This window comes from Ranitomeya variabilis, chromosome 5 (assembly GCF_051348905.1).
Source record: "Ranitomeya variabilis isolate aRanVar5 chromosome 5, aRanVar5.hap1, whole genome shotgun sequence".
In the NCBI taxonomy this organism is placed as follows: Eukaryota; Metazoa; Chordata; class Amphibia; order Anura; family Dendrobatidae; genus Ranitomeya; species Ranitomeya variabilis.
Window position 1 is genome coordinate 14,775,099 of NC_135236.1, and position 18,884 is coordinate 14,793,982.

General features: G+C 44.2%; 1 protein-coding gene across 1 annotated transcript; it reads right to left on the reverse strand.

The window, feature by feature from the left end:
* Nucleotides 1-2,437: 2,437 nt before the first annotated feature.
* On the reverse strand, nt 2,438-6,004 carry LOC143774627 (olfactory receptor 5P64-like). The gene is made up of 2 exons (XM_077262380.1): nt 5,079-6,004; nt 2,438-3,083 (listed from the first exon to the last, which is right to left on the reverse strand). Exons 1-2 carry the CDS (start codon nt 6,002-6,004, stop codon nt 2,438-2,440), a joined length of 1,572 nt encoding a protein of 523 aa, XP_077118495.1.
* Nucleotides 6,005-18,884: the final 12,880 nt, after the last annotated feature.

Genomic DNA, 18,884 nt, shown 5'->3' on the forward strand with positions numbered 1-18,884 from the left:
GAGACCACTGGGTAAATCTGATATGGAGAAGGACTTGGGGATCTTAGTTAATGATAAAGTTACCAGGAGCAGCCAGTGCCAGGCAGCGGCTGTCAAGGCAAACAGGATCACGGGGTGCATTAAAAGAGGTCTGGATTCATATGATGAGAACATTATACTGTCTCTGTACAAATCCATGGTTAGACTGCACATGGAGTACTGTGTACAGTTTTGGGCACCAATGCTAAGGAAGGATATAATGGAACTAGAGCGAGTGCAAAGGAGGGCAACAACATTAATAAAGGGGACGGGGGAACTACAATACCCAGAGAGATTAGCAAAAATAGGATTATTTAGTCTAGAAAAAAATATGACCGAGGGGCAATCTAATAACCATGCATAAGTATATAAGGGGACAATACAAATATCTCTCCAGGGATCTGTTTATACCAAGGAATGTGACAGTCACAAGGGGGTATCCTTTGCGTCTGGAGGGGAGAAGGTTTTTCCACCAACATAGAAGAGGATTCTTTACTGTTAGGGCAGTGAGAATCTGAAATTCCTTGCCTGAGGAGGTGGTGATGGCAAACTGAGTTGAGGGGTTCAAGAGAGGCCTTTATCTTACATTTATTAGGTTCTTTAGAAGGACGTAGTTCTGGGGATTTATTCTGATGGCATATACGCTGAACTGGATGGACAAATGTGTTTTTTCGGCCTTGCTAACTATGTTACTATGTTACTATGCTGAAGCAATTGAATCTATTTAAACCTTCAGCACAGGTGTGTGATACCAGCAGAAAATGTAGGTAACTATTGAGTTCTAGAGGAAGAAGGATATGGCTCCATAACAGAGATGCAAAAGTCAAGAAGGCGCTTGAATAAACACAAAGACCTTCTATAGGTGAATACAGGATGACTGTCTGTAGCACCTGACTCACCCGTGACAGTAGGCCAGGAGGCGATAGCCTCAACCTTCCCGGGATTTTGCTTCAAAGTTCCACCATTGACTCAATGACTGAGGTACTGCATCTCCATCATACCTTTTTGATATTTACCTGGATTTAGAGGCAAACCAGCATAAAGGGTTCACCTGAGCATCTGCCCAAGGTGCCCCACATGTTCCTCCAAAGTGAAACTAAGGACGTCGATATCATCCAGATAAGCGACTGTAAATCCATCGCGTACCACTAGAAGCTGGGTGACTAATTGTAGAAAAGTGGCAGGAGCATTTATAATGCCAAAGAACATGATCGGGTATTTATACAGTCCTAATGAGGTATTTCACCTTACAGTATTCTCTTACAAGACCATGGGGCACCCAACTCTAAGAGTGGTAACCCCATTGAGGGCTGTGGTACCTCTTTGTAAGTAAACAGCATGTGTGGGAGCTTCTGATTCCAGTCATGATCATGGGACTCAACCAGCCTCTTAAGCATCTGCTTAAGGGTACCATTGAATTGTTCACAAAAACCTTTGGTCTGTGGGTGGTACAAACTTGATACCAGGTGCTGCACCTGCATTTTCTTACAGAGTCTGCATTAATCTAGACATGAACTGAATCTCCTGAGCTGTAAACATCTGCCTGGGAAATTCTACTTGAGAAAATATGGCAAAAATGGCATTTGCCACCTTATCGACCCTAATTGAGGACAGAGCCACTGCTCCCAGATACCAGGTAGCATACTCTATCACAGTATCGATTAAATGTTTTCCAGAACTGTTGGAGACAGCCAGTGGCACAATGGTGTCCACAGTAATCCTCTGGAAAGGCTCCTCTATCACTGGCAAAGGGATCTGAAGAGTTTTTCGGGCCAGTGCCCAACTTGCCAACTCTTTGACATGCAGGAGCGTCAGTAGTTGGCACTTACTCTATTTTTTTGCTAATAGAAGTGGTGGGACTTCCGGGACTTCTTTTTACTGACCACCAAGTATCCTGCTAGTGGGTAGTCTACAGCAAGAATTCCCTAAACTGATAGAGCATGACCAACTGTCTTACCCTCAGCCACTCCTGTTTGGGCTTACATGGAACTTTTTCCTGGTAAACCTCCCCTCGTCCCAGAATACCCTTTCCATGTCAGACTCAGAGACGGGCTTCTCTGCAAGTTACTTGAACACTTAGACTGGCATTGGAGTCCAGAGCCTCCTGGAACTCCTGGCTAGAGGCAGCCAGAAGCCACATTAAGGCCAAAACCAAACTGGGACCCTTTGGAACCTGCTGTGGGTCCATAACTGGTTCTATTACCCTGCTGAATGATGAAGGTCCAGAAGCCAGTGTGTTCCCTGCGTTCTGGGCACTGTGACTGCAGGTCACAGCGGCTATGTAGGATATCTCTCCAGGAAATAACTCATCCCCCTCATCCAAACAGTCTGTGGATAACACTTTTACATCATCCTGACACTTTTACATCCTCCCCTTATACCTCAGGAGCAGTGCTAATCATGAGGCAGATACTACCCCCTATCCACTGTTCTTTGTGACACTGGCCCGCTGCATGGAACCACCTTCATGATTCCAGTGCCTGTTCCCATTGCCTTTAGCACTGATCCTCACTCCTTTTAGGAATTTCTGAGCAACATCACCCTGCAGCGTGACATGGCTGAGTTCTCCTGTATAACGAAACACTTTATCATCTTGAATAACATTTACAAGTACATCCAAATAATAGACATTTGAATTACATGAAGTATCAGATTTGAGATGGTTGTCAGGAACATAATGAGCAACTAACTGTCCCAGATTGGTCCCCAATAAGACATTTGTGGGGATGCTCTTTACCAACAGCAAAGGTTGGTGAACACCCCCAATCCTGGTGACAGTCATGGTCTTCCCAGGGAAAAGTTCTTCAGGAGACATCAGTTGAGGGCAGATGATGGTTCTTTCTGGACCAGTGTATTTTAGCACCACACTGACTGTATCATCCACAGTAACTGAATGCAGGTTATCACAGGTCCTCCCAACCGCCTCTTCCACAATAAAAACAGCTACAATAGACCACTGAGCCTTGGATGTGGGGTTCTTCTTCTGCCTCTCAAGGCAGGTGGCACTAATATGTCCAGGTTGGTGGCAGGTAAAGCACCAGTGGGAGTCAGATGCAGGCCGAGTGCTAGAAGATGGGGTGAGACCCCCAAAGATTGTCAGGCAAGGGCATTGTTTGTGGGTTATCCTCTTTTCCAGTTGGCATCAGCTGACGTCTGCAACTCAAGTGTATGGTTGGCCCCATAGGTATCTGCGATCTGGGCTCCTTTAGTAGAAAACTTTGGCTCCCAGTTCATCACAAACTGTTGCACCTTCAGAGTGCAATAATGCAGAAACAGGTCCTTCACCATCAGGTCCTTAAACTCCTTGAAGGTGGTAACTTAAAATCCCTAAATCCACTTCTTGGTTCTGAGCCCCTCCACCACATCACCATAGCTGTTGTGATGTCCACTTTGGTGAGCCCAGAACTTTTTGCGGTACAATTCAAAGTTCATTAGATATTTCCTTATTAGGGCCTGATTGATGGCCTCATAGTCTCCATATTGTTCTCGAGGGAGAGCAGCAAACACCTCCAGAGCTTTACGTCATAGCCCAGGGGTTAACAATCGAGCAATCAAGCCCACTGGTTATCGGGTAAGCTGTACTGTCTTCAGGCTTTCTCAAACTACCTCCAAAATATGTCTAGATCGGAGTCTTTTTAAAGGTTTAAATCCATTGGCATTGCTTGGCTCACTGTTCAGTGGAGTACCTTGCTCCTTCGAGAGTCGAGCTTGTGCTCTCTGACAGCCAGTCACTATGTATATTGTTGAATCAGCTCCAGTAATCAATTGCAATCATTTGCATTGAGTTGCAGTAGGGCCAAAGGAGAGTCCGTATCCACACTACAATGGTGGATGTGTCTTGCATTCATAGGTAGGACCATGGCTGCAGTGTGGTCCAGGCTTTGGCTTACCTCACTTTTATTAGGGCTCAGGTGACAGTCTTGCTCCTTGTCCCATTGCAACAGATCAGTGATTATTTGCTGTCTGCTTTTCAAGTGGAGTTTATCTGTCTGATCTTACAGATGGCACCAAGAGCATCCTCCTTCTGCTGGTTGAACCAGGCTGCCCCAACTAAAGCCTTGATTGCCAAACAAAAGACAGGAGAGAAAAACAAGAGAGGTTGGGAGGTGTAACTGCTATTTGTAGAATAATGTCCTGGGTGTTACTACACACTGAATCTGATCCTGAAAACTCTGCACAGAATCCCCACATAGCCCGTTCAAGTTTTTACCAACAGGAATGATTGTTTGAAACCAGATCACTAATGCTCTATATCCCACCACTGCCACCAATTTGTCAAAGAAAACTGCAGAGAGATCACGCAAGTAACCCACCGCTGACACCAGTTTGTCAAGTGTAACAGCAAAGAGAGCGTGTAGATGCCACCGCTGCCATTAATTTGTCAGAGAACAACACTCCGCTGCCTCCAATCATCAGTATAATTACGCAATTGACTGGGAGTGATTGATGAGGCTGCAGTTGTTTCCACTACTGGGCCAGTTATCAGGGAACTCACAGTGAGCATATAGTATATACAGGCCAATTGGACACCCCTTACAGATAGCGAATTGCTTCAGTGGTGCAGTTTACAGAGGAAGAGGAATGGATCTATTACATTTTATATATTTAATGTAAAAAGTAGTCAATGTTTATAAAAGATGTTACAAGAAAGTGAAAAAAATGTACCAGCTTTACTATATTTTCTTTATAAAGATTTCATTCACAGAGAATTGATTTGCCACAAATTACAAATACTACAAAACTTCCAATTGTTCTTAAAACATATGCATAACACTCTGAAGTAACTTGGGAGCACAGCAAACCCTAAAGTTTAAAATTCTTAAACGAGTCTTAGTAATGCGAAAGTGGCCTCCACATAAATGGCTGTGGGTAAATGGATGTTAACATTCTTCATTGAACTTTCATCCCACATACTATCTTTACAGTATATTCAGAGGTTCATTTTTAGTTTTCCAACAATTTCTATTCGTAAGCTGTTACATCTTTTCACAATCCAGACTCATGATAAAATGGCTGCTGCATTCCCTGCCTTGGTTTTTATGCAGGCTATGATAACTTACAGAGCAGACAGCATTTTGCTCTTGAGCTTTTTAAATTCCTGCTTAATATCTCTATTATTTAGACTGTAAATTATAGGATTGAGGAGCGGGGCTATAACCGTGTAGAACATGGAGAAGATTTTCTTTACATTTTCCGTATTTGGAAATAAATAGATACTGAGAAGTGATCCGTAATATAAGGACACTACAGCCAGGTGAGAGCTGCAGGTGGAGAAGGTCTTCTGACGTCCGGTCACAGATGGGATCTTTAGTATGGTGATGATAATATAGGCATAAGAAACCATAATAACAGTAAAAGGACACAGTGCAAATGGTACCGCCAATATCATGTCTTCTATTTTCACGAAGAAGGTGTCTGAGCAGGAAAGGTCAAGTATTGGATCTAAATCACAGAAGAAATGGTCAATGACGTTTGGTCCACAGAACCACAGATAACTCATGGCTATGGAAAGAGCCAATATAACAGCAAATATCATCACCCAACACGAGAGAACGACTTTTACACAAAATGTGAGAGTCATCACTGAGGCGTAATGTAGAGGGTGACAGATGGCCTGATATCGGTCATAGGACATCACGGCCAGGAGAAGACTTTCCAATGTTTCTGAGGTTGAAAAGAAATAAAATTGTATTAAACATCCCATAAAAGACACAGAACTTCCCTCATAAAGCACAATGTGGAGCATGTTGGGTACAATGGTGGTGGAGAGAAGAATGTCCATTGAAGAGAGTTGTGTGAGGAAGAAGTACATGGGTGAGTGGAGCGATCGGCTGGAGGACACCACCAGAATGATCAGGAGGTTTCCACATATAGTCACACAGAAGATGATCAGCAGGAGAAAAAAGAAAGGAATCCTAACACTATGTAAATTCTGGAATCCCAGGAGCACAATTTCAGTCACTGTGTTGGTATTTCTGAACTGCATATTGTGGAAGATTAATATTCTCATTGACATTAAACATAAAAATAAGTAAATAACGCGATGAGTCCTCCTCTGGATTTGGATGATGGCTTCTTATTGGAATTGGGAATACAAAGAGACCAATATAAAATTTGCACAAAACTAAAACAAAAATGCATAAAATGTTTATGGAGATAAAAAAAAATTGTTCACCAAGATTCCTCTGCTTTCCTTTTAGAAATATGATATTTATCTGGGCAAAAAGATTTTTTTCTTGTAACAAAAATAATATATTGTAAGGAAATGTAACATGATAAAACTATAAATATAAAATGTGGCATATAAAAATATATTACACAACTTGTATTTGGCAGAGTTTAAACATTATGTATTTAATTCTACAGTTATTCAAAATCATAAAAAAATCATTGTTAATAATGAATGGCACCTAATGTTCTGATGTAAAATTTATTGAAATCGCTTTTTATGTGATGCTGAATAAAATTAAAATATTCATTAAAGTTTCTGAAAAGGATTCAAATGGAGAGGAGCAGAAATCTCTTGTTATGTAGGAAATGCAAATGGAGACAAACTACATAGTGAAGAGGATGATGAAGACCTAAAGATCTTGATTCTTCTTTGTGTTACATAGTTTCGCCATGTATTCCTGTCTGAGAATACACCAGACATCGGATTATTATTAGCGTCCCTTTTATAGAGGAAATCTTACAAGAATGCCGTAATAAAGCCGGGGAGACTTCACTAATGGCCTCTGGTGGGAACACTCATATTTTTTAACAATGATTTCAAAGATTTATGAAACTAAAGCAGAGTTAGGAAATATTTCCATATATTTTGTAACACTTTGCAAAAATAAAATCCCTCGCAGTTTTATATCGTAATTCTAATGTGTCATTAGTTATGATTAGTGATGATCGAGCACTTAAATGCTCTATTGCTCAGTATTCGAATCGAGCAAGTAGAATATTCAGAAGGACTCGGCTTGAGTCAAAGGAAAACTCCAAAAGACCCTAGTAGTAGGGCTTCATGGGGGCCAGAAAATCTCTGAAATGGATGGATACAGCACTGAAATGGAATGGTTACAGCATGAGGAAGATGCCTGGACGCATCTCGGACTCCCAGGTTGATGCTGGTAACAATGTTGTCTGAGTTTTACAGAGTGACAATAAAACTTATAAAACCGAAGATAAAATTAATTTCACAGGAAAAAATGTTAGGAAATATTATTTTCCGTAGAATGTCTTGCATATAATTCAAAATTAGCCCCTTCATCCAGAAACCTGTTTTTACCTTCCTGACCAGGCCATTTTTTTTCAATTCTGACCCCTGTCAATTTATGAGGCCATAACTCTAGAACGCTTCAACGGATCCCAGTGATTCTGAGAATCTTTTCTCGAGACTAGTGTTGAGCATTCCGATACCGCAAGTATCGGGTATCGGCCGATACTTGGCGGTATCGGAATTCTGATACCGAGATCCGATACTTTTGTTGCATCGGGAATCGGTATTCGGATCGATATAATGTGTAAAATAAAGAATTAAAATAAAAAATATTAATATACTCACCTCTCCGACGCAGCCTGCACCTTACCGAGGGAACCGGCAGCCTTCTTTGCTTAAAATGCGTGCGTTTACTGCCTTCCGTGACGTCACGGCTTGTGATTGGTCGCGTGCCGCCCATGTGACCGCAACGCGACCAATCAAAACAAGCCGTGACGTAATTTTCAGGTCCTGAATGCCTAGATTAGGCATTCAGGACCTGAAAATTACGTCACGGCTTGTGATTGGTCGCGTCGCGGTCACATGGGCGAAGCGACCAATCACAAGCCGTGACTAGGGTTGAGCGAAACGGGTCGTTCATTTTCAAAAGTCGCCGACTTTTGGCTAAGTCGGCGTCTCATGAAACCCGATCCGACCCCTGTGCTTGTTGGCCATGCGGTACGCGACTTTCGCGCCAAAGTCGCGTTTCAATGACGCGAAAAGCGCCATTTCTCAGCCAATGAAGGTGAACGCAGAGTGTGGGCAGCGTGATGACATAGGTCCTGGTCCCCACCATCTTAGAGAAGGGCATTGCAGTGATTGGCTTGCTGTCTGCGGCGTCACAGGGGCTATAAAGGGGCGTTCCCGCCGACCGCCATCTTACTGCTGCTGATCTGAGCTTAGGGAGAGGTTGCTGCCGCTTCGTCAGAAGCAGGGAGAGCGTTAGGCAGGGTCCACTAACCACCAAACCGCTTGTGTTGTAGCGATTTCCACTGTCCAACACCACCTTCGGTGTGCAGGGACACTGGAAGCTACATTTTTTTTTTCCCTCAGCGCTGTAGCTCATTGGGCTGCCCTAGAAGGCTCCGTGATAGCTGTATTGCTGTGTGTACGCCACTGTGCAAACCAACTGCTTTTTTCAAAGCACATATCCTCCTTCCTTTCTGCACAGCTATCTTTTTTGTTTGTCCACACTTTTTATTTAATTTGTGCATCAGTCCACTCCTATTGCTGCCTGCCATACCTGGCTTACATTACTGCAGGGAGATAGTAATTGTAGGACAGTCCCTGTTTTTTTTTGTTTTTTTTTGTGGAAGATTAAGATTGGCATTTCTGCTACAGTGCCATCCCTGTGTGTGCCATCTCTCACTGAGTGGGCCATAGAAAGCCTATTTATTTTTTTCCTTGATTTGTGTTCTAAAATCTACCTCAACACAAAAACACTACATCAATCAGTGGGAGAAAAATATTGGCCTCAGTCAGGGCTTGTGTGCCACTCCTGTGTGTGCCATCTCTCATTCAGTGGGCCATACAAAGCCTATTTATTTTTTTGTTTTTTTTTAATATTATTGGGTTTCTAAAGTCTCCGTGAAAAAAAAAAATACATAAAAAAACAGTGGGAGAGTAATATTGCCCTTTCAGCTTGTGTGCCAGTCTTGACTCCTGGGTGTGCCACCTCTCTCTCTCTAATTGTGGGCCATAGAAAGCCTATTTATTTTTTTGCTTTTTTTAATATTATTTGGTTTCTAAAGTCTCCCTGAAAAAAAAAATACATAAAAAAACAGTGGGAGAGTAATATTGCCCTTTCAGCTTGTGTGCCAGTCTTGACTCCTGGGTGTGCCACCTCTCTCTCTCTAATTGTGGGCCATAGAAAGCCTATTTATTTTTTTGCTTGATTTGGGTTCTAAAATCTACCTGAAAAAAAAACACTACATCAATCAGTGGGAGATTAATATTGTCCTCGGGGCTTGTGTGCCACTCCTGATCCTGACTCCTGTGCGCGCCATCTCTCACTCAGTGGGCCATAGAAAGCCTATTTATTTTTTTGCTTGATTTGGGTTCTAAAATCTACCTGAAAAAAAAACACTACATCAATCAGTGGGAGATTAATATTGTCCTCAGGGCTTGTGTGCCACTCCTGATCCTGACTCCTGTGCGCGCCATCTCTCACTCAGTGGGCCATAGAAAGCCTATTCATTTTTTTGCTTGATTTGGGTTCTAAAATCTACCTGAAAAAAAACACTACATCAATCAGTGGGAGATTAATATTGTCCTCGGGGCTTGTGTGCCACTCCTGATCCTGACTCCTGTGCGCGCCATCTCTCACTCAGTGGGCCATAGAAAGCCTATTTATTTTTTTGCTTGATTTGGGTTCTAAAATCTACCTGAAAAAAAAAACACTACATCAATCAGTGGGAGATTAATATTGTCCTCAGGGCTTGTGTGCCACTCCTGATCCTGACTCCTGTGCGCGCCATCTCTCACTCAGTGGGCCATAGAAAGCCTATTTATTTTTTTGCTTGATTTGGGTTCTAAAATCTACCTGAAAAAAAAAACACTACATCAATCAGTGGGAGATTAATATTGTCCTCGGGGCTTGTGTGCCACTCCTGATCCTGACTCCTGTGCGCGCCATCTCTCACTCAGTGGGCCATAGAAAGCCTATTTATTTTTTTGCTTGATTTGGGTTCTAAAATCTACCTGAAAAAAAAACACTACATCAATCAATGGGAGATTAATATTGTCCTCAGGGCTTGTGTGCCACTCCTGATCCTGACTCCTGTGCGCGCCATCTCTCACTCAGTGGGCCATAGAAAGCCTATTTATTTTTTTGCTTGATTTGGGTTCTAAAATCTACCTGAAAAAAAACACTACATCAATCAGTGGGAGATTAATATTGTCCTCGGGGCTTGTGTGCCACTCCTGATCCTGACTCCTGTGCGCGCCATCTCTCACTCAGTGGGCCATAGAAAGCCTATTTATTTTTTTGCTTGATTTGGGTTCTAAAATCTACCTGAAAAAAAAACACTACATCAATCAGTGGGAGATTAATATTGTCCTCAGGGCTTGTGTGCCACTCCTGATCCTGACTCCTGTGCGCGCCATCTCTCACTCAGTGGGCCATAGAAAGCCTATTTATTTTTTTGCTTGATTTGGGTTCTAAAATCTACCTGAAAAAAAAACACTACATCCATCAGTGGGAGATTAATACTGTCCTCAGGGCTTGTGTGCCACTCCTGATCCTGACTCCTGTGAGCGCCATCTCTCACTCAGTGGGCCATAGAAAGCCTATTTATTTTTTTGCTTGATTTGGGTTCTAAAATCTAACTGAAAAAAAAAAACACTACATCCATCAGTGGGAGATTAATGCTGTCTTCAGGGCTTGTGTGCCACTCCAGATCCTGACTCCGGTGCGCGCCATCTCTCACTCAGTGGGCCATAGAAAGCCTATTTATTTTTTTGCTTGATTTGGGTTCTAAAATCTACCTGAAAAAAAAAACACTACATCCATCAGTGGGAGATTAATGCTGTCCTCAGGGCTTGTGTGCCACTCCTGATCCTGACTCCTGTGCGCGCCATCTCTCACTCAGTGGGCCATAGAAAGCCTATTTATTTTTTTGCTTGATTTGGGTTCTAAAATCTACCTAAAAAAAAAACACTACATCCATCAGTGGGAGATTAATACTGTCCTCAGGGCTTGTGTGCCACTCCTGATCCTGACTCCTGTGCGCGCCATCTCTCACTCAGTGGGCCATAGAAAGCCTATTTATTTTTTTGCTTGATTTGGGTTCTAAAATCTAACTGAAAAAAATCACTACATCCATCAGTGGGAGATTAATACTGTCCTCAGGGCTTGTGTGCCACTCCTGATCCTGACTCCTGTGAGCGCCATCTCTCACTCAGTGGGCCATAGAAAGCCTATTTATTTTTTTGCTTGATTTGGGTTCTAAAATCTACCTGAAAAAAAAAAACACTACATCCATCAGTGGGAGATTAATGCTGTCCTCAGGGCTTGTGTGCCACTCCTGATCCTGACTCCTGTGCGCGCCATCTCTCACTCAGTGGGCCATAGAAAGCCTATTTATTTTTTTGCTTGATTTGGGTTCTAAAATCTAACTGAAAAAAAAATCACTACATCCATCAGTGGGAGATTAATGCTGTCCTCAGGGCTTGTGTGCCACTCCTGATCCTGACTCCTGTGAGCGCCATCTCTCACTCAGTGGGCCATAGAAAGCCTATTTATTTTTTTGCTTGATTTGGGTTCTAAAATCTACCTGAAAAAAAACACTACATCAATCAGTGGGAGATTAATATAGTCCTCGGGGCTTGTGTGCCACTCCTGATCCTGACTCCTGTGCGCGCCATCTCTCACTCAGTGGGCCATAGAAAGCCTATTTATTTTTTTGCTTGATTTGGGTTCTAAAATCTACCTGAAAAAAAAACACTACATCAATCAGTGGGAGATTAATATTGTCCTCAGGGCTTGTGTGCCACTCCTGATCCTGACTCCTGTGCGCGCCATCTCTCACTCAGTGGGCCATAGAAAGCCTATTTATTTTTTTGCTTGATTTGGGTTCTAAAATCTACCTGAAAAAAAAACACTACATCCATCAGTGGGAGATTAATACTGTCCTCAGGACTTGTGTGCCACTCCTTATCCTGACTCCTGTGTGTGCCATCTCTCACTCAGTGGGCACTGGGCCATAGAAAGCTTTTTTTTTTTATTATTATTATTTGGTTTCTAAATTGTCCCTGAAAAAAACAATTTATCTTATTTGGTTTCTAAAGTCTCCCTGAGGGAAAAAAAAAAAATAGGTGGGAGATTAATATTGACATTTGTGTTTGAGTGACATTCCTGCGTGTGTGGCATCTCTGTGATTTGGTGCCACAGAAAACAGAGTGTGTAACATTGTGCCTGATTTTCCTTGTGGTCTCACCAACCTGTTAAGGGATATTGAAATCATAGTTGAAGTTATAGCTCACCGTGTAAGTTGTTTGACAGCAACAAATAAAGTTACTTTGGTTAAGTTTTTAAAACAATGAGGAAGTCTGGTGCAAGAGGTCGTCGTGGGCGTTCATTGTCAGCTGGTAATGATGGTAGTGGTAGTGGAGCATCAGGTGGTCGTGGGGATAAAAATATTCCACGTAAGTCTGGAGCTGTGGAGCCAGTTTCGTCGTCTGGCTACACAAGGCCTCTAACGCTCTCTTTTCTGGGAGTAGGAAAACCGCTTTTAAAGGCAGAGCAGCAACAGCAAGTTTTGGCTTACATTGCAGACTCAGCCTCTAGCTCTTTTGCCTCCTCTTCTGAAACTGGTAAATGTAAAAGCAGCGCGTCACTTGTGGATGTCCACGGTCAGGGACAAGTCGCTTCCTTGTCCTCTTCAGCAAAAACTACAACAAGAGAGAAGGATGCAGCAGGCGACACAACGGGTTACTCCATGGAGCTCTTTACACATACCGTCCCTGGCTTACAAAGTGAAACACTTAACAGGCCATGCCCATTACAAGTTGATTCTGACATGGAGTGCACTGATGCACAGCCACAGCCAGAGTACTATGCTGCTCCTTTGACTCAGACCACCACATTGCCCTCTCAGGGTACTGATCCACAATCAGACCCTGATGAGACTATGTTGCCCCGCCACGAACGCTATACCACCGACCGACACAGTGACACAGACGAAGTTGCACACGAGCTCGAAGAGGAGTTAATAGATGACCCAGTTATTGACCCCGATTGGCAGCCATTGGGGGAACAGGGTGCAGGCGGCAGTAGTTCAGAAGCGGAGGTGGAGGAGGGGCCACAGCAGGCATCAACATCGCAACAGGTTCCATCTGCCGGGCCCGTATCTGGCCCAAAATGCGTGTCAAAGCCAAAACCTGTTGGAGGACAGCGTGGCCATCCGGTTAAAGCTCAGTCTGCAATCCCTGAAAAGGGATCCGATGCTAGGAAGAGTGCAGTCTGGCATTTTTTTAAACAACATCCAATTGATCAGCGCAAAGTCATCTGTCAAAAATGTTCAACTAGCTTAAGCAGAGGTCAGAATCTGAAAAGTCTCAATACTAGTTGCATGCATAGACACTTAACCACCATGCATTTTCAAGCCTGGACTAACTACCAAACGTCCCTTAAGGTTGTAGCACCCTCGGCCAATGAAGCTAGTCAGCAACGCAACATCCCTTCCGTCACTGTAAGGCCACCATTTTCCGCACCACCGGCAGTATCTGTGCAGGTTTCTTTGCCAGCCAAAAGCACTCAGGGTCAGGGAATCACCAGTTTTGTAGGAGGAAATATTGCATCTAGGTCACCGGTGGAAACAATACCATCTCCAACCGTCTCGCAGTCTGCCATGTCCACCGGCACACCCGCAAGTTCCACGATCTCCATCTCTCCAGTTCAGCTCACACTACATGAGACTCTGGTTAGAAAAAGGAAGTACTTATCCTCGCATCCGCGTACACAGGGTTTTAACGCCCACATAGCTAGACTAATATCGTTAGAGATGATGCCCTACCGGTTAGTTGAAAGCGAAGCTTTCAAAGCCCTGATGGAGTACGCTGAACCACGATACGAGCTACCCAGTCGACACTTTTTTTCCAGAAAAGCCATCCCGGCCCTGCACCAGCATGTTAAACAGCACATCGTCCATGCACTCAGGCAATCTGTGAGTACAAAGGTGCACCTGACTACAGATGCATGGACCAGTAGGCATGGCCAGGGACGTTATGTGTCCATCACGGCACACTGGGTGAATGTGGTGGATGCAGGGTCCTCAGGGGACATCAATTTCGGGACAGTTGTGCCTAGCCCACGGTCTAGGAAACAGTTGGCTGTAGGCGTTCGCACCCCCTCCTCCTCCTCCTCCTCGTCCTCCTGCAGAAGCTACAGCTCTTCCACAGACCGCAGTCGGCCAACCACTCCATCGGCAGATGACACTGTTGCACACCAGTTGTCCCATTATGGGCCAGCTACTGGCAAGCGTCAGCAGGCTGTATTGGCTATGAAGTGTTTGGGCGACAACAGAAACACCGCGGAAGTTCTGTCCGAGTTCTTGCAACAAGAAACGCAGTCGTGGCTGGGCACAGTAGATCTTGAGGCAGGCAAGGTAGTGAGTGATAACGGAAGGAATTTCATGGCTGCCATCTCCCTTTCCCAACTGAAACACATTCCTTGCCTGGCTCACACCTTAAACCTGGTGGTGCAGTTCTTATTGAAAACTTATCCTGGGTTCTCCGACCTGCTCCTCAAAGTGCGTGGACTTTGCTCACATATCCGACGTTCGCCTGTACACGCCAGCCGTATGCAGACCTATCAGCGGTCTTTGAACCTTCCCCAGCATCGCCTAATCATAGACGTTGCAACAAGGTGGAACTCAACACTGCACATGCTTCAGAGACTGTGCCAACAGAGGCGGGCTGTTATGTTTTTGTGGGTGGATACACATACACGGGCAGGCAGTAGGATGGCAGACATGGAGTTGTCAGGTGTGCAGTGGTCGAAGATACAAGACATGTGTCAAGTCCTTCAGTGTTTTGAGGAATGCACACGGCTGGTTAGTGCAGACAACGCCGTAATAAGCATGAGCATCCCCCTAATGCGTCTGCTGATGCAAAGTTTGACGCACATAAAGGAGCAGGCGTCTGCACCAGAGGAAGAGGAAAGCCTTGATGACAGTCAGCCATTGTCTGGTCAGGGCAGTGTACAGGACGAGGTAGCGGGCGAAGAGGAGGTGGAGGACGAGGAGGATGATGGGGATGAGTATATTTTTAATGCGGAACCTTTCCCGGGGGCACTGGAAATTGGTTGCATGTCAAGGCCGGGTTCTGGTTTTTTGAGGGACACAAGTGACGTAGATTTGCCTGCAACTGCCCCTCACCCAATCACAACCGGAGATTTGACAACTGGAACTTTGGCCCACATGGCGGATTATGCCTTAGGTATCCTAAAAAGGGACACACGCATAACAAAAATGATGAACGATGACGATTACTGGTTGGCCTGCCTCCTTGATCCACGCTATAAAGGCAAATTGCAAAATATTATGCCACATGAGAACTTGGAACTAATATTAGCAACCAAACAATCAACTCTTGTTGACCGTTTGCTTCAGGCATTCCCAGCACACAGCGCACGTGATCGTTCTCACACGAGCTCAAGGGGGCAACAGACTAGGAGTGTTAGGGGTGCACACATCAGAAGTGGCGTTGGACAGAGGGGTTTTCTGACCAGGTTGTGGAGTGATTTTGCTATGACCGCAGACAGGACAGGTACTGCTGCATCAATTGAAAGTGACAGGAGACAACATTTGTCCAGTATGGTTACTAACTATTTTTCATCCCTTATCGATGTTCTCCCTCAACCGTCATTCCCATTTGATTACTGGGCCTCCAAATTAGACACCTGGCCAGAATTGGCAGAATATGCATTGCAGGAGCTTGCTTGCCCGGCAGCAAGTGTCCTATCAGAAAGAGTATTCAGTGCTGCAGGTTCAATATTAACCGAAAAAAGGACTCGTCTGGCTACCCAAAATGTTGACGATCTAACATTCATTAAAATGAACCACAACTGGATTTCGAAATCTTTTGCCCCACCTTGCCCGGCCGACACCTAGCTTTCCTATGAAAAGCTCTTGCCTGTGAATTACTTTTCTAATGTCTAATTTGCTGCAGCTGATTGAACAGCATACGACATGTTTACACCTCCCTAAATGGCCAAACTCCCCACACGGGGCCGTGGTATCGCGACTTGGCGCAAGCACCCGTGAGACTGCTGTTTGTCTGAAGAGGTGGGTGTGCTCGCTTTTGGTTGACGGCATTGCTACTGGGTCCCTCATAGTACAATGTAGTGTCTCTGGCGGTGGTGGTGCGCACCCAACGTCAGACACACCGTTGTAACATGAGGGGCCCTGGGGCGGTCCCGCCGGCCTCAAGAGAGTTCCCCCCTCCCCCAGCTCAAACTGTGCTCTACCACGTGCAAAATTATGTCGCACAGCTCCACCAATCTTTAGTCTATTCGCTGACATCATTCAATGTCTGGCACTGACAATACAAATTTGTAGACATCTATGATGCAACTTAAAGTAGTCTGTGTCTGTGTCCTATATTGGCACCATTAAATAGTTACTGCCAAATTACTATGTCAGAAACTCAGCAGATGAGCCCACCCCTGTACCTAAGTATGCCACCTTTTTTTTTGTTTTGGTTGTTTTGCGAGACATTAACATCTATTTATATTTTGGGAGTACTGGGACAGACACTCCTTGCAATACTCCTCCACTGACCACCAAGCTGCCTGCCCGTGTATCCATGTAACCGATGTAAAACAGCCATGAGCCTATTGTTTGTTATTTTAGGCCTTTGATAGCCTGTCTGCGGTCCCTACTTTAAATACTCCTCCACTGACCACCAAGCTGCCTGTGTATCCATGTAACCGATGTAAAACTGCCATGAGCCTATTGTTTGTTATTTTAGGCCTTTGATAGCCTGTCTGCGGTCCCTACTTTAAATACTCCTCCACTGACCACCAAGCTGCCTGTGTATCCATGTAACCGATGTAAAGCTGCCATGAGCCTATTGTTTGTTATTTTAGGCCTTTGATAGCCTGTCTGCGGTCCCTACTTTAAATACTCCTCCACTGACCACCAAGCTGCCTGCCCGTGTATCCATGTAACCGATGTAAAACTGCCATGAGCCTATTGTTTGTTATTTTAGGCCTTTGATAGCCTGTCTGCGGTCCCTACTTTAAATACTCCTCCACTGACCACCAAGCTGCCTGTGTATCCATGTAACCGATGTAAAACTGCCATGAGCCTATTGTTTGTTATTTTAGGCCTTTGATAGCCTGTCTGCGGTCCCTACTTTAAATACTCCTCCACTGACCACCAAGCTGCCTGTGTATCCATGTAACCGATGTAAAACTGCCATGAGCCTATTGTTTGTTATTTTAGGCCTTTGATAGCCTGTCTGCGGTCCCTACTTTAAATACTCCTCCACTGACCACCAAGCTGCCTGTGTATCCATGTAACCGATGTAAAACTGCCATGAGCCTATTGTTTGTTATTTTAGGCCTTTGATAGCCTGTCTGCGGTCCCTACTTTAAATACTCCTCCACTGACCACCAAGCTGCCTGTGTATCCATGTAACCGATGTAAAGCTGCCATGAGCCTATTGTTTGTTATTTTAGGCCTTTGATAGCCTGTCTGCGGTCCCTACTTTAAATACTCCTCCACTGACCACCAAGCTGCCTGCCCGTGTATCCATGTAACCGATTTAAAACTGCCATGAGCCTATTGTTTGTTATTTTAGGCCTTTGATAGCCTGTCTGCGGTCCTTACTTTAAATACTCCTCCACTCACCACCAAGCTGCCTGCCCGTGTATCCATGTAACCGATGTAAAACTGCAGTATTTTGCTTATAAAAAAGAAAATACTGGAGAGATATCAAATGCAGACATTTTAACATTAAAAACAAAAACACATACAACAAAAAACTGGTACAGTACAAAAATTGTCCACCAGCTACAAAAACTTTCTCCTGCAAGTAGTTAACTGAAAGGTTTTTTTCCATTGAAAACACAGATATGGCATCCACCGAGTGTTGTCCTGTCGCGTCTTCTTTATATTATTGCCAAGAAGCTGCAACTGAATAAAGCTGTGCTTCAACCTTCTGTTCCAAATTACGAATTTTAAAAATGAAATTGGCTGTTCCGGCCTACTAAAGGTGTCTGTCTGCCCCTGCCTGGTGTTGTCCTCAACTGAATAAAGCTGAGCTTCAACCTTCAGTTCCAAATTACCATTTTTAAAAATGCAATTGGCTGTTCTGGCCTACTAAAGGGGTCTGCCCCTGCCTGGTGTTGTCCTCAACTGAATAAAGCTGAGCTTCTACCTTCTGCCTCTTACTAACTGCTGTTTTTTTAAAAAAATTGGCTGTTCCGGCCTACTAAAGGTGTCTGTCTGCCCCTGCCTGGTGTTGTCCTCAACTGAACAAAGCTGTGCTTCAACCTTCTGTTCCAAATTACCATTTTTAAAAATGCAATTGGCTGTTCCGGCCTACTAAAGGTGTCTGTCTGCCCCTGCCTGGTGTTGTCCTCAACTGAATAAAGCTGAGCTTCAACCTTCAGTTCCAAACATACAACCAAAAACTGGTACAATACAAAAAGTGGCCTCCAGCTACAAAAACTTTCTCCTACAAGTAGTTAAATGACAGTTTTTTTTTTCCAGTGAAAACACAGATATGGCATCCAACGAGTGTTGTCCTGTCTCGTCTTCTTTATATTATTGCCAAGAAGCTGCAACTGAATAAAGCTGTGCTTCAACCTTCAGTTCCAAATTACCATTTTTAAAAATGCAATTGGCTGTTCCGGCCTACTAAAGGTGTCTGTCTGCCCCTGCCTGGTGTTGTCCTCAACTGAATAAAGCTGAGCTTCAACCTTCAGTTCCAAATTACCATTTTTAAAAATGCAATTGGCTGTTCCGGCCTACTAAAGGTGTCTGTCTGCCCCTGCCTGGTGTTGTCCTCAACTGAATAAAGCTGAGCTTCTACCTTCTGTTCCAAATTACCATTTTTAAAAATGCCATTGGCTGTTCCGGCCTACTAAAGGTGTCTGTCTGCCCCTGCCTGGTGT